The sequence below is a fragment of the Mustelus asterias genome, unplaced genomic scaffold (assembly GCF_964213995.1).
Source record: "Mustelus asterias unplaced genomic scaffold, sMusAst1.hap1.1 HAP1_SCAFFOLD_63, whole genome shotgun sequence".
In the NCBI taxonomy this organism is placed as follows: domain Eukaryota; kingdom Metazoa; phylum Chordata; class Chondrichthyes; order Carcharhiniformes; family Triakidae; genus Mustelus; species Mustelus asterias.
Genome location: NW_027590128.1, coordinates 1,006,463 through 1,021,643, shown reverse-complemented (window position 1 = coordinate 1,021,643; position 15,181 = coordinate 1,006,463). Strand labels below are relative to the sequence as shown.

General features: G+C 43.3%; 2 protein-coding genes across 2 annotated transcripts in view; both read right to left on the bottom strand.

Annotated features, from left to right (window-relative positions):
- LOC144483360 (uncharacterized) overlaps positions 1-15,181 on the bottom strand; it is a 461,390-nt gene that overhangs the window by 84,260 nt on the left and 361,949 nt on the right. The gene's annotated exons all lie outside the window — the stretch shown is intronic.
- The window catches only part of LOC144483333 (uncharacterized), an 84,058-nt gene that overhangs the window by 23,612 nt on the left and 45,265 nt on the right, over positions 1-15,181 (bottom strand). The window contains exon 5 of the mRNA XM_078202049.1: positions 10,767-10,925. Coding sequence (XP_078058175.1) covers positions 10,767-10,925 — 159 coding nt within the window. The remainder of the gene's footprint in view (positions 1-10,766; positions 10,926-15,181) is intronic.

Here is a 15,181-nt window from a genome sequence, read left to right as displayed (position 1 = left end):
AACCCCCCAGATGCCCATCCAATTTCCATTGTAATTGTTTATTGTCTCCACTTCCTCCTCCCTCGTAGGCAGCAAGTTCCAGGTCATTACCATTCGCTGCATCAAAATATTTTTCCTCACCTCCCTTCCTGCATCTCTGATCCAAAACCATAAATCTGTGTCCCCCTCATCCTTGTCCCTTCAGCTAATGGGAACAGCTTTTCTTTGTCCACCTTGTCTAAACCTGTCAGAATCTTGTCCACCTCTATCAAATCTCCCCTCAACCTCCTTTGCTCCAAGGGGAACAACCCCAGCCTGATATCGACAATAAAGAACAAACTAACAGAATATGTTAATACCTGAAATCAAATGGGAATGTTTAATTTCTGTTTTAAAGATATTGTGAATATATTGTCCTGGACAATAAAGGAATTGGAATAACTCACCTTGGGTGTGGTTGAATGGAATACCTCAATCTGGTATCCACCTACAGTCCAGTGAAAGTCTGGAATGTGTAGCTGGAAATCCTTCCCTAACAGCACTGTGGGTATACTTACACCTCAGGCATTGTAACAGTTCAGGAAGGCAGTGTTGGGGTTGACCACGGCCGAGGCAGCTACATACAGCCACATATTCTGTTATAATTGAAGGACTGCAGATTCAATGTGAGGCATTGTGGGACTGGACTATCTTGACCACATTCCTGTGACTGCTCAGTTTCTGCAATCACGAACCATTAAAGCTGCTTAGCAGGGCCCCGACAGAGGACCTGGTCAGAATATTTACTCAGAATGAGCTAAAATTAAACTGGGGTGGCACGTTGGTACAGTGGTTAGCATTGCTGCCTCACAGCGCCAGGAACCCTGGTTTTATTCCCAGCTTGGGTCACTGTCTGTGTAGAGTTTGCACATTCTCCCCGTGTCTGTGTAGGTTTCCTCCAGGTGCTCCAGTTTTCTTCCACAGTACAAAGAAGTACGGGTTAGGTGGATTGGCCATGCTAAATTGCCCCTTTGTGTCAGGGGGTCTTGCGAGGGTAAATGCATGGGGTTATGGGGATAGGGTCGGTGGGATTGTGGTTGGTGCAGACTTGATGGGCTGAATGGCCTCCTTCTGCACTGTAGAGATTCTATGAGATTATTGCAGGACCGGCTGGTGTTCAGCGGCTGAGAAACCTGGAATCTGTAAAAAAGGGGGCTGACTAATCAACAGACGGGGGTAGGTAGCTGACCAAGAAGTTAAGAAGCGTTCTCAGGCATGTTTAAATTATTTCATCATAGATTTGTGATAAGAACTGTGAGGGACTTGTGACCCGGTAGTCGGTGAAGTGACGGTATACTCCAAGTAGCACTGGACTGAAAAGTGGACGTCTAAGAGTGGATTCTAATGGTTATGATCCTACCCAAGCATGGCCAGTGAAAAATTCAGAGCTCGAGTAGGGACTGGACAGATTTCTTACCTGTCTTTTGGAAACTAAGAACAAGGAACTTATCGATAAAATGATTTGAGAATAGAGCCAACATTTTGAGACTGGATGACACTTCATAGGAGCTCTCATGAAGGGTCATCCAGACTTCAAACGTTGGCTCTATTCTCTCCCTACAGATACTGTCAGATCTGCTGGGATTTTCCAGCATTTTCTGTTTTTGTTTTACCTTTATAATAAATGATTCGGTCTGATTGGAATCCCCACGATCCTCCCGCAAAACAGAGAGAAAGTGGTGGCAAAAGGAGAAAAAGGATATGGATGATAAAGTCTGGGTTCTGATTCTCCGAGCCCATGTTGGATTAACAAAATGAGTGAACCAGTTTATAAAGAACAGAAATTACCCATCCCTAACAAAAACTGATCAAATTAAAATAGGTTGAGAATATAACAAAAAAATTAATAGATGAAGTTTAAAATCAAGTTTCTTTTGTTGTTAGAGAGGGGATTTTTCACAGTAACTTCATTGCAGTGTTAATGTAAGCTTACTTGAGACTAATTATAAACTTTAAGTTTTTTAAAGTTATTTTGTTAGAGGGGTTCAGAATACCTTGAGATTAAAAACTAATAAAGGCTATTGAAACAGGGTGGACTGACTTAGACTAACGTAGAATAAGGATCACAATGTGCCTTATTTATATTATACAAAGGTACTGTCTGCATAGAGACACATATAACCACTGGTAGAGAATTTAAACATGTATTTCAGATTTAAATATGTACTTTTTGTACTGAAATGTATACCTTGGCCAAACTACAGACTGCCCTAAAGCATAATGGGATAAAAGCTGAGTGAGACAGTCCACGTTCTGTCAGAACAGTGAACAGTGAAGCCACAGAGCACAGTTTTTATCAGTATGAGTTATAAGGGATGGCTCAGCAGACAGTGGAAAGGAACTTTTGAACCCTATAACCTTTGTAATAGAAGTTGCTGAGAGTCAGTTAGAAAGCAACCTTTGAACCCTATGGACCTACGTAAGTGAAAGTTGCAAAGTAACAGTGGGCAGGAACTTCCAGATTCTGCAGACCAATGAATTCCCATTCTTCCAGAAGATCGGATGTTATTGGCCAAGGTAAATATTGTGCACGAACATGATTGGAGCATCCAGTTAGGATGACAGAGTGGGTGGGTGAAATGAACTTTCAAAATAGTATAACTACACGGCCAATGTATTGTAACTTTAGAAAGGAGTTGGACTGCCCAGCTGCCTTTCTCCCAGCGCGTGTTGGTCAATAAAGAATGTCTTTAACCAGTATACTGTCTTTTGCAAATCTTTGTATTAACTGGGTTCAGCTCAATACTTCGCCTCCGAGAAAAACCCCCATCACATGTAAAGTGAAGTAATTGTGTGCCAAGTTTTTTCTGCTCACTCCCGACCCCTTTAGGTTCTGTAGAAAAGTTAACCCTTTCAGCAGACAGTTCATTTCTTTGTAAATCACCTGGAAACTCATGTGTCTATTTCAGTTTTTGATTGAGGATTTATGGGAACCAGTTAAATGTGGAAATTTTAAGCGGAGCCTGGAGGAATTTGGAAGAACTGTGAGAATTTTATATTGTTGTCACCTCAACCCCAGATAAAGAACAAAGATTTTGCAGCTGGCAACATGTTTGGGATTTTAAATCAACAAAGACTAGATGTTTCCTATAAAATCAGGCCTTGGAAGTTGGCTAAAAAAAGGTTAAGTTACAATGAAGGGGAATGAAGGATCTTGTGTCTTATTTTAATCAAGGAGTTGTGAGCTTAGACCATAAGACATAGGAGCAGAAATAGGCCACCAGACCCATCGAGTCTTCTCCGCTATTCAATCATGGCTGATATTTTTCTCATCCCCATTCTCCTACCTTTTCCCCATAACCCCTGAATAATCCCCTTAATAATCAAGAACCTATCTATCTCTGTCTGACAGACACTCAATGAACTGACCTCCACAGCCTTCTGCGGCAAAGAGTTCCACAGATTCACCACTCTCTGGCTGAAGAAATTCCTCCTCATCTCTGTTTTAAAGGATCATCCCTTTAGCCTGAGGTTGTACCCTCTGGTTCTAGTTTTTCCTACCAGTGGAAACATCCTCTCCACGTCCACTCTATCCAGGCCTCGCAGTATCCTGTAAGTTTTAATAAGGTACCCCCTCATCCTTCTAAACTCCAATGAGTACAGGCCCAGAGCCCTCAACCGTTCCTCATACGACCAGCTCTTCATTCCAGGGATCATTCTTGTGAACCTTCTCCGGACCCTTTCTAAGACCAGAATATCCTTCCTTAGATGTGCGGCCCAAAACTGCTCCGAATACTCCAAATGTGTCTGACCAGAGCCTCATACTGTCTCAGGAGTACATCCCTGCTGTTGTATTCTAGCCCTCTTGACATGAATGATAACATTGCATTTGCCTTCCTAACTGCCAACTAAACCTGCACATTAGCCTTAAGAGAATCTTGATCAATGACTCCCAAGTCCCTTTGTGCTTCTGATTTCCAAAGCATTTCCCCATTTAGGAAATAGTCTATGCCTCCATTCCTCCTACCCAAGTGCATAATCTCACACTTTTCCACATTGTACTCCATCTGCCACTTCTTTGCCCACTCTCCTGGCCCATCAAAGTCCTTCTGCAGCCCCCCTGCTCCTTCAATACTACCTGTCCCTCTACATATCTTTGTATCATCTGCAAACTTAGCAACAGTGCCTTCAGTTCCATCTTCCAAATCATTAATGTATATTGTGAAACGTTTGTAGTGCTCTGTCGCTTTAAGAAGCTATCACTGCGAGAGAGAATGCTGAGGATTCATTTGAAATTTACGAGCTGTGAGAATCTGTGTGTTTTGTTTGTTTTATGTGGATGTTTGTCGATGTGTTTTATCATTGTTTTGGGCTACATTTGTTAAGGTTTATCTTTCTGGAGAATTAACCTTCTCTTGAGTCTTTAATTAAAGGCATTTCTGGAAGTTTAGAAACAGAACCACAAGAACGCTTAAGGAATTAATTTCAGTTATTGTTGTAAAGCACATGCTAAGTTTCTCTGTTTGTGTGGATGATATTTGTGGGTTGAATGCTTCAAGCTTTGAGGTTTTCTGTCTGTGATTTAAATCAAACAGATTTAAATAAAGGACGTGTAATTAATGAAGCTTTTTTTCACAAAAGTTGTGAACCTAGAACCACATTCACTGGCCAGAGACATGATTCCAGGATACTGTGCTAAACTTGTGGGAATTTTAATCCGGATTCAAACTCACACATGTGAGAATGAGAGAGTTTTAATTGTAATGGTTATTTAAAATTTGGGACATGTGAAATAATTCTGACCATTCCTGTGTTCATTGAATCATAGAATCCCTCCAGTGCAGAAGGGACCATTCGGCCCATCAAGTCTGCACCGAGTCTCTAACAGAGCACCTTACCCAGGCCCTCTCTCCCTGTAACTTACACATTTACCATGGCTAACCTATCTAATCTGCACATCTTGGGACACTAAGAGGGAAATTAGCATTGCAAATCCACCTAACCCGCACATCTTTGGTCTGTTGGAGGAAACCGGAGCACCCGGAGGAAACCCACGCAAACATGGGGAGAACATGGAAAGTCCACATGGACACTCACCCAAGGCTGGAATTAAATGGGTCCCTGGCGCTGTGAGGCAGCTGCGCTGACCACTGTGCCACCATGCCACCCTATAGTTGAGGCCAAAACATTATCTGATTTCAAGAAGATATGAAATATAGCTCTTGGGGCTAAAGAAATCAAGGGATATGGAAGGAAAGTGGGAATCAGGAAATTGAATTCAATGATCAGCCATGATCAAGATGAATGGTGGAGCAGGCTCAAAGGGCTGAATGGCCTACTCCTGCTTCTAGTTTCTATGTTTCTCTCCACTGGGCCAGCATTCCACCCAGTGGCACAGTGGTTAGCACTGCTGCCTCAAAAAAGCAAATACAGCAATGGCTTTGGCATCTGCTACAATGTGACTGACAGTTTGACAACGGAGTCAAGGGCATCAGGAGCAAAAGATACCCTGGGAGGTGGAGAAGAATGTGATGGAGATTACGAGCGGGTCCTTGATAGGTTTTCTAAAGAGATTCAGAAAGGAAATAGCGAGTTGGAAAAAGTCCAGAATAAATTAATTTACAGTTACATTGGAAACCTGTTGCCTCACAGCTGAGTACAAAATATAAAGAGTTGAGGGAACTGGTGGATAAGCTGCAGAATGGAGCTGATTGCTGGCAGGAGAGCACGTCTGACCTGGACAATCAGTTACATTGGAAACAGGGGGCAGATGATAGGGTGAGTGGAGCTCAGAAAAATCTACTGCTGTTCGGCCAAACTCTGGAACAAGATATTGATTTACAGTCAGAAAATATCAGATCAAGTGAAGAGTTAGAAAATGCAATGGGGATTTTGAGGAAGTTAACTCAGCCACAAAGAGACACCTCCCTGAGACAGACCACTCCCCGTGTTTAGCTAACATCAAACAACCTGAGACACAAATCAGTCACCGGTGAGAAGATGTCGTTGTTTTCTCCAAAAAAAAGAATCACTGAAAGCACTCCTCCCTCTCCTCTGCCTCTCCTGTGTGATAAGGGAATGCAGGTGTGTGAGGTTAGCCATGACTTCTGCACCGTCATGATCCACAACGCTTACTCCAAGTTGGTTTGCCCAGTTGAAGGAATACTGTACATTTGAGTCATAATTGTTGAAGCAGGGTGCTGTTTGAAAGCATCATAGATTCGAAGAATTAGTTTGGAAAGGGAATAAAAATTAATTTAAATTGCACTGCCGTGTGTTTCTGTTTGAAATAAATTCAGAATGTACTAAAATGTGAAAGGAATGTATTTGGGTTTGAATTGTGAAGGCCAATTTGCTCCCAAAACACAAAGATAAGGCTGCAGTTTGGCAGCAAACCAGTTCCAACTTTCCAAAACATCTGAGTTAAAATTGTTGAGATTCGGTTAACAACACATTTCACAAAGTATTTCTTTCAACTTTGATTAAGTAACAAATATTGAAAATTGAAATTGGTATTCAAAAATGGATAGAGAAAAGAGATGAAATTTGAACAAAATTGAAGAAAATAACATGAGGGAAGTTTTTTAAATTATGTAAGTTGATGCAATTGCCAAGTTTCCTCTGCCCACTCCCCGCCTCTCTCGGTTCCACAGAGAAGTTAACCCTTTCAGCCGACAGTCGATTTTTATAAATCTCCACACAGCCTTTGATTTTTAATGTAACCTGTGATTGGACATATTAACTCACTGGGATCTTGGCCAGAGCCAGATGGATTGTTTGTGTTTTTTTTAAACAGGTGATGTTGTTTTCCAGCTCTGAGTGAAGTCAACAGTTTTGAGAATTAAAGCAGAGAATAAAATACTTTACTTTTCAGAAAACCACCAAGCCTGCTTAGGATATTGGAATTGATAAACATCTGACGTGAGTTGCTATTTCAAGCATTGAAAATGGAAATCACCTGTTGTTTAAGGGAAAGAACAAAGTTGATAATGCCTGGAATCAAACACAAATTTGGGGCAGCACGGTGGCACAATGGTTTGCACTGCTGCCTCACAGTGCCAGGGAACAGGTTCGATTCCCGACTTGGGTCACTGTCTGGGCGGAGTCTGCACATTCTCCCTGTGTCTGCGTGGATTTCCTCCGGGTGCTCCAGTTTCCTCCCAGAGTCGAAAAGACGTGCTGGTTAGGTGCATTGGCCATGCTAAATTCTCCCGCAGTGTGCCAGAGCAGGTGCCGGAGTGTGGCGACTAAGGGATTTTCGCAGTAACTTCATTGCAGTGTGAATGTAAGCCTACCTGTGACGAATGAATAAACTTTTACTTCAAATATTGTTAAAGTTTTTAAAGTTTATTTATTAGTGTCACAACTAGACTTACATTAACACTGCAATGAAGTTACTGTGAAATGTTTGGTTTCTTTTTAAAGTTATTATGAGTATATTTCATGTTTTAAAAGATTCTCCAGAACTCCGGAAAGTGTAGTTTAAAGGAATGCATACATTCGGGTACGGAACATTCTGGTAAAGGGGAAGTATAGACGAGGTAAATGAGGTGGCATCTTTTTCTTGGAGATATTTAAAGTTTATTTATCAGTGTCACAAGTAATGCTTACTGCAATGACGTTACTGTGAAATTCCCCGAGTCACCACATTCCGGCGCCTGTTTGGGACAATGCTCCTAATCAGCACGTCTTTCAGTCTGTGGGAGGAAACCGGAGTACCCGGAGGAAACCGACGCAGAGACGGGGAGAATGTGCAAACTCCACACAGACAGTGACCCGAGCCGGGAATCAAACCCAGATCCCTGGTGCTGTGAGGCAGCAGTGCGAGCCACCGTGCCACCCCTTGTTTGTTTCTTTGTCCATGAACTGTTTGAGAGAAGTGAATTTTATAATCTGGCCACCATCTGAGACATTGGGATTGTGCAGGGGGAAATCAGCAAATATGTCGAGATGGAAAACCCCTTTGACCCCGGCTTTTGACTTTCTTTTGAAGTTTCCAGCAGAATTATTGAATGGTGCATCCTTTGAAAGAGAGTGGAATTCAGGATGATGATTGGTAAAATACCCAGCACCATCGCTATAGACCTGATAAACCTTTCACAAATACAAAACAAGGATTTGTGGGAGAGGACAGAGAGATAACAACAAGCAAGACAAAGTACATGTCTAGTTAATAACAACAACATGAGAGACAACATTTAACATGCAGGGAAATGTGTGAAGATGGCTTATGAATGTGAGACTCCAACAGAGAATTAAAGAAGGAATTGGAACACTGATGTGAGAGTGCAGAATTGGTTTGTAAGTTGTGAATGAACTAACATCCGAGAGTGCACAGTGCAGCTGTGCTGAAGAATGAAGTGTGGCACGGTGGCACAATGGTTAGCAGTGCTTCATCACAGCGCCAAGGACCCGGGTTCAATTCTGGCCTCGGGTCACTGTCTGTGTGGAGTTTGCACAATCTCTCCGTATCTGCGTGGGTTTCCTCCAGGTGCTCCGGTTTCCTCCCACACTCCAAAGATATGCAGGTTAGGTTGATTGGCCATAGTAAATTGCTTCTGAGCGTCAGGCGAACTAGCAGGGTAAATAAATGGGGTTTTGGGGATAGAGCCTGGATGGGATTGTGGTCGGTGCAGACACGATGGGCCAAATGGCCTCCTTCTGCACTGTAAAGATTCTATGATTCAAATGGGACTTTCTCAGCTGCTTGACTAACAGCGTGACATGAAATGGTTAATATGACCTGAAGAGTAAGAAATCATTTTGAAATGATCAAGGCACTGACACAGACTCCAGAGAAACTGACTGGAAGAACAAATTAAAGTAAATGGAATTTTGGACTGGGACAAATGAAGGCGAGGGAGAAATAATACTGAATAAGAATTATTACAAGATGGAGCAGGTTAAGGGACAGCTTGAGAATTGTTTTGAATCTATGCAATTTATACAGCAATTATATGTTATCACTGCTTTTATATCCAATTATACCACTTCAATTATGTAATTAGTTGTGAGAAGGAGATTGTAAAGGGAATGGAAGTTGGCTACCTTGGGCTAAGCCAATGAGGAAAAGGGGGAAAATGCCAGAGTGAATGAATAGATTTAGTAAAAGGGGTGATAGATGTAACACCCCTGCATTAGAGTAAAATCACATGTTAATCAAATGCTCCACATCAAGGTTCTAATATCAGCAAGGTTGTTTACTTGTTTGAGGAACAAACAGTTTCTGGATTACAGACAAGTCTTTGGGTGAAGTTTTAATAATAAACCTACATAGGCAAAATAGGAATTTTTGAACAATGTTCTGTGTTCTGACTAACAGTATAACATTCATAGCTGTATTGGAGCTGGGAGCTGTGTTAGAATGCTCAGTGGGATTTGTGAGTGATCTTGGGCTTTGCAGGTTGGACTCTAGTTGTGGAGGTACTGAGTGCCCCTGGGGCAGGATTTTGGGAAATCGCCTTTGGTTCAGGACCCCGAGGAAGATTCACATTTCTACTTGGGGTGGTCACTCAATGGAGTTAGTGAAAGTCATTATTGTTATTCATAATTTTACCTTTCTAAAAATAAACTTTGAAATGGGAATGGGAAAATGAGCTGTAGTCCAGAAGCCAGTGTTGAGTGTTGTGAGGTACTGAGGAGGGTATCAAGGTTGCAGGAGTGTACCGGCAGACAGGAAGGTGGGTTGAAGTGTGTCTACTTCAATGCAAGGAGCATCTGGAATAAGGCAGGTGAACTTGGAGTGTGGATCGGTACTTGGGACTACAATGTTGTGGCCATTACGGAGACATGGTTAGAACAGGGACAGGAATGGTTGTTGGAAGTTCTGGGGTATAGATGTTTCAGTAAGAGTAGGGAAGGTGGTAAAAGAGGTGGAGGAGTAGCATTATTAATCAAGGATAGTTTAACGGCTGCAGAAAGACAGTTCGAGGGGGATCTGCCTACTGAGGTAATATGGGCTGAAGTTAGAAATAGGAAAGGAGCGGTCACGTTGTTAGGAGTTTTCTATAGGCCCCCAAATAGTAATAGAGATGTGGAGGAAGAAATTGCAAAGCAGATTATGGATAGGTGTGGAGGTCACAAGGTAGTTGTCATGGGTGACTTTAACTTTCCAAATATTGATTGGAACCTTTATAGGTCAAATAGTTCGGATGGGGCAGTTTTTGTACAGTGTGTGCAGGAGGGTTTCCTGACACAATATGTGGATAGGCCGACAAGAGGTGGGGCCACATTGGACTTGGCCCGTTTCATTACCCAGTACCAAGTGTTCGGTTTGTTTGTGGGAGAGCACTTTGGAGATAGTGACCACAATTCGGTGTCTTTCGTTATTGCAATGGAGAGGGATAGGGCCATACGGCAGGGCAAGGTTTACAATTGGGGGAGGTGGAATTATGATGGGATTATTTTGATGCAGCGAATGGTAATGACCTGGAACTCGCTGCCTACGAGGGTGGAGGAAGTGGAGACAATAAACAATTACAAAGGAAATTGGATGAGCGTTTGGGGCATTTCAAAAATAAATGCTGACTAAATATCTCTGAACTTCCTCACACCCGGTCACTCTGTCATTCTTGTGAAATTTGAAATCAGGTATTTGCAACAAGACTCAAAGAGCATCAGCCCACTGGAGGCAAAGTTGTGAGACCGGCCAGTCCAGCAGAAAGAAACCCTCCGACCCTCCCCAATGACCAACTGTGAGACTGAACAAAATGCAGTCCTGGATGTAATTGAGAGCAGAAACAATAACAGCAGACTCTCATCCCCATATTCACTTCTGAACTCGCTGGTGTCTCAGCAGATTCGATAACTGAGTGAATCTTTTCCCACATGCAGAGCAGTTGAATGGCCGCTCTCCTGTGTGAACTCGCTGGTGTTTCTGTAGGTTGGATGACTTACTGAATCCCTTCCCACATTGAAAGCAGCTGTATGGTCTCTCCCCTGTGTGATCTCGCTGGTGTGTCTGCAGGCTTCATATCCGAGTAAATCCCTTCCCACACTGACAGCAGGTGAATGCACTCTCACCAGTGTGAACTTGCTGGTGTCTCTGCAGAGTGGATGAATCAGTGAATCCCTTCCCACACACCCAGCAGGCGAACGGCCTCTCCCCAGTGTGGCTGTGCCGATGAGCTTCCAGTGGAGAGGGCACTTTGTATCTCTTCCCAGTGTGTTGTGCCTGATTCAATCGACAAACAGTTTATTGAGTTACGCCAGCGGGGAGAAGCCACAGGGGCTGACCATGTGCAACTCCACCCAACACAGAATATCATCAATTCTTATCCAGTTACTCAGCCCATCCCGGCTGGACACAATCCAATCAGAATGGTGATAGATTACACACATTATAGGTTCAATAAAATTAGTATCTGGGCATTATGGGGCTTTGTGATCATCTCATGGACAGGTGCCCCCATCATGATGCTTTCCAGACCCCCCTTGGGGGGGTCTTTCTTGGGCTTTCTTTGTACATAGACTCCCTTAGTTAGAAATGGGGCGGATTAAAAGTTCTCAAATGGACGTCAGCACCCTTCCTTTGTTTTAATCGAATGACCACATGGTCTGGGAATCATTTCTATTTAATACTCTCTCTTTTTAAACTCTTTTCTTCAGTATCCAATTCCAGAATTTTCCTTTCCTTTGTGTGACTTGTGTCAGGAATAAATCTTTGGACCTGACAGGAAGTTTAACCCAAGATCAATCCAACACAGGATTGGTCAGAATCATTTCACATGTGTCAAATTTTAAAGAACCATTACAAATTAAAACTCTCATTCTCACATGGGTGAATTGTATCCGGATTAAAATTCCCAGATGTTTAGTAAAATATCCTGGAATCCTGTCTCTGGCCAGTAAATATGGCTCCAGGTTCATAACTTCTGAACAAAAAAAGTTTTATTGATCACACTTCCTTTTTTAAAAATCTGTTTGATTTAAATCACAGACAGAAAACCTCAAAGCTTGAAGCGTTCAACCCACAAATATCATCCATACACAAACAGAGAAACTTAGCATGTGCTTTACAACAACAATGACCAAAATTAATTACTTAAGCGTTCTTGTGATCCTGTTTTTAAACTTCCAAAAATGCCTTTAATTAAAGACTCAAGACAAGGTTAATTCTCCAGAAAGATAAACCTTAACAAATGTAGCCCAAAACAATGATAAAACACATCTACAAACATCCACAAAAAACAAATGAAACACACAGGTGGAAAAAGTGGTGAAGGCATATGGCATGCTTGCTTTTATTGGAAGGGGCATAGAGTATAAAAGTTGGCACATGATGTTGCAGTTATATCGAACGTTGGTTAGGCCGCATTTGGAATACTGCGTCCAGTTCTGGTCACCACACTACCAGAGGACGTGGAGGCTTTGGAGAGAGTGCAGAAAAGGTTTACCAGGATGTTGCCTGGTATGGAGGGTATTAGCTAGGAGGAGAGATTGAGTAAACTAGGGTTGTTCTCTCTGGAAAGAGGTTGAGGGGGCAACCTAATAGAAGTTTATAACATTACGAAGGGCATAGATAGGGTGAACAGTTGGAAGCTTTTTCCCAGGTCAGAAATAACAAACACAAGGGGTCACAAGTTCAAGGTAAGGGGGGCAAGGTTCAATACAGATATGCGGGGGACGTATTTTACACAGAGGGTGGTGGGGGCCTGGAATGCACTGCCAAGCAAGGTGGTTGAGGCAGACACGCTAGGATCATTTAAGACTTATCTAGATAACCACATGAACAGACTGGGAATAGAGGGATACAAACGGATGGTATGTTAGGAATACATGATCGGTGCAGACTTGGAGGGCCGAAGGGCCTGTTCCTGTGCTGTATTGTTCTTTGTACATATTCCAGACTTTCACTCGACTGTCGGTGGATATCAGATTGGTATATTCCATTATAGGGTCTGTTCTGTGCTGTACTGTTCTATGTTCTATAACATCTTTGTTGATTTAAAACCCCAAACACGTTACACCCAAACACCGGCAAAATCTTTGTTCTTTATCTGGGGATAAAATTCTCAGTTATTCCAAATTCCTCCAGGCTATGCTTAATATTTCCACATTTAACTTATTCCCAGAAATCCTCAATTATAAACTAAAATAGACACATGAGTTTCCGGGCAGTCTCAGGAATATGGTCAAGATAGTCCAGTCCCACAATGCCTCACATTCAATCTGCAGTCCTTCAATTATAACAGAATATGTGGCTGTATGTAGCTGCCTTGGCCATGGTCAACCCCAACCCCAAGGGTGCCTTCTTGAACTGCTGCAATGCCTGAGGTGTACGTACACCCACAGTGCTGTTAGGAAGGGACTTCCATCGAAACACAGAAAAACTACAGCACAATACCAGCCCTTCAGCCCACAAAGTTGTGCCGAACATGTCCCTACCTTAGCGATTACTAGGCTTACCTATAACCCTCTATCTTACTAAGTTCCATGTACTTATCTAAAAGTCTCTTAAAAGACCCAATCGAATCCGCCTCCACCACCGTTGCTGGCAGCCCATTCCACGCACCCACCAACCTCTGAGTGAAAAACTTACCCCTGACATCTCCTCTGTACCTACTCCCCAGCACCTTAAACCTGTGTGGTCTTGTGGCAACCATTTCAGCCCTGGGAAAAAGCCTCTGACTATCCACTCATCAATACCTCTCAACATCTTATACACCTCTATCAGGTCACCCCTCATCCTTCATGTCTCCAAGGAGAAAAGACTGAGCTCACTCAACCTATCCTCATAAGGCATGTCACCTAATCCAGGCAACATCCTTGTAAATCTCCTCTGCACCCTTTCTATGATTTCCACATCCTTCTGTAATGAGGCGACCAGAACTGAGCACAGTACCCCAAGTGTGGTCTGACCAGGGTCTTATGTAGCTGCAACATTATCTCACGACTCCTAAACTCAATTCCTCGATTGATGAAGGCCAGTACACCATCCACCTTCTTAACCACAGCCTCAACCTGCACAGCTGCTTTGAGCGTCTTACGAACTCTGACCCCAAGATCTTTCTGATCTTCCACTCTGCCAAGAGTCCTACCATTAATATTATATTCCGCCATCCTATTTGACCTGCCAAATGAACCACCTCACACTTATCTGGGTTGAACTCCATCTGCCACTTCTCCACCCAGTCTTGCATCCTATCAATGTCTCGCTGCACCTTCTGACATCTCTCCACACTATCCACAACACCTCCAACCTTTGTGTCATCAGCAAACTTGCCAACCCATCCTTTCACTTCCTCATGGAATTGCGGATAGCGAAGAGCATTGTCAGGCAATACAGCAGGATATAGATAGGCTGGAAAATTGGGCGGAGAGGTGGCAGATGGAATTTAATCCGGATAAATGCGAAGTGATGCATTTTGGAAGAAATAATGTAGGGAGGAGTTATACAATAAATGGCAGAGTCATCAGGAGTATAGAAACACAGAGGGACCTAGGTGTGCAAGTCCACAAATCCTTGAAGGTGGCAACACAGGTGGAGAAGGTGGTGAAGAAGGCATATGGTATGCTTGCCTTTATAGGACGGGGTATAGAGTATAAAAGCTGGAGTCTGATGATGCAGCTGTATAGAACGCTGGTTAGGCCACATTTGGAGTACTGCGTCCAGTTCTGGACGCCGCACTACCAGAAGGACGTGGAGGCATTGGAGAGAGTGCAGAGAAGGTTTACCAGGATGTTGCCTGGTATGGAGGGTCTTAGCTATGAGGAGAGATTGGGTAGACTGGGGTTGTTCTCCTTGGAAAGACAGAGAATGAGGGGAGATCTAATAGAGGTGTACAAGATTATGAAGGGTATAGATAGGGTGAACAGTGGGAAGCTTTTTCCCAGGTCGGAGGTGACGATCACGAGGGGTCACGGGCTCAAGCTGAGAGGGGCGAAGTATAACTCAGACATCAGAGGGACGTTTTTTACACAGAGGGTGGTGGGGGCCTGGAATGCGCTGCCAAGTAGGGTGGTGGAGGCAGGCACGCTGACATCGTTTAAGACTTACCTGGATAGTCACATGAGCAGCCTGGGAATGGAGGGATACAAACGATTGGTCTAGTTGGACCAAGGAGCAGCACAGGCTTGGAGGGCCGAAGGGCCTGTTTCCTGTGCTGTACTGTTCTTTGTTCATCCAGGTCATTTATAAAAATCACAAAGAGTAAGGGTCCCAGAACAGATCCCTGGGGCACTCCACTGGTGACCGACCTCCATGCAGAATATGACCCGTCTA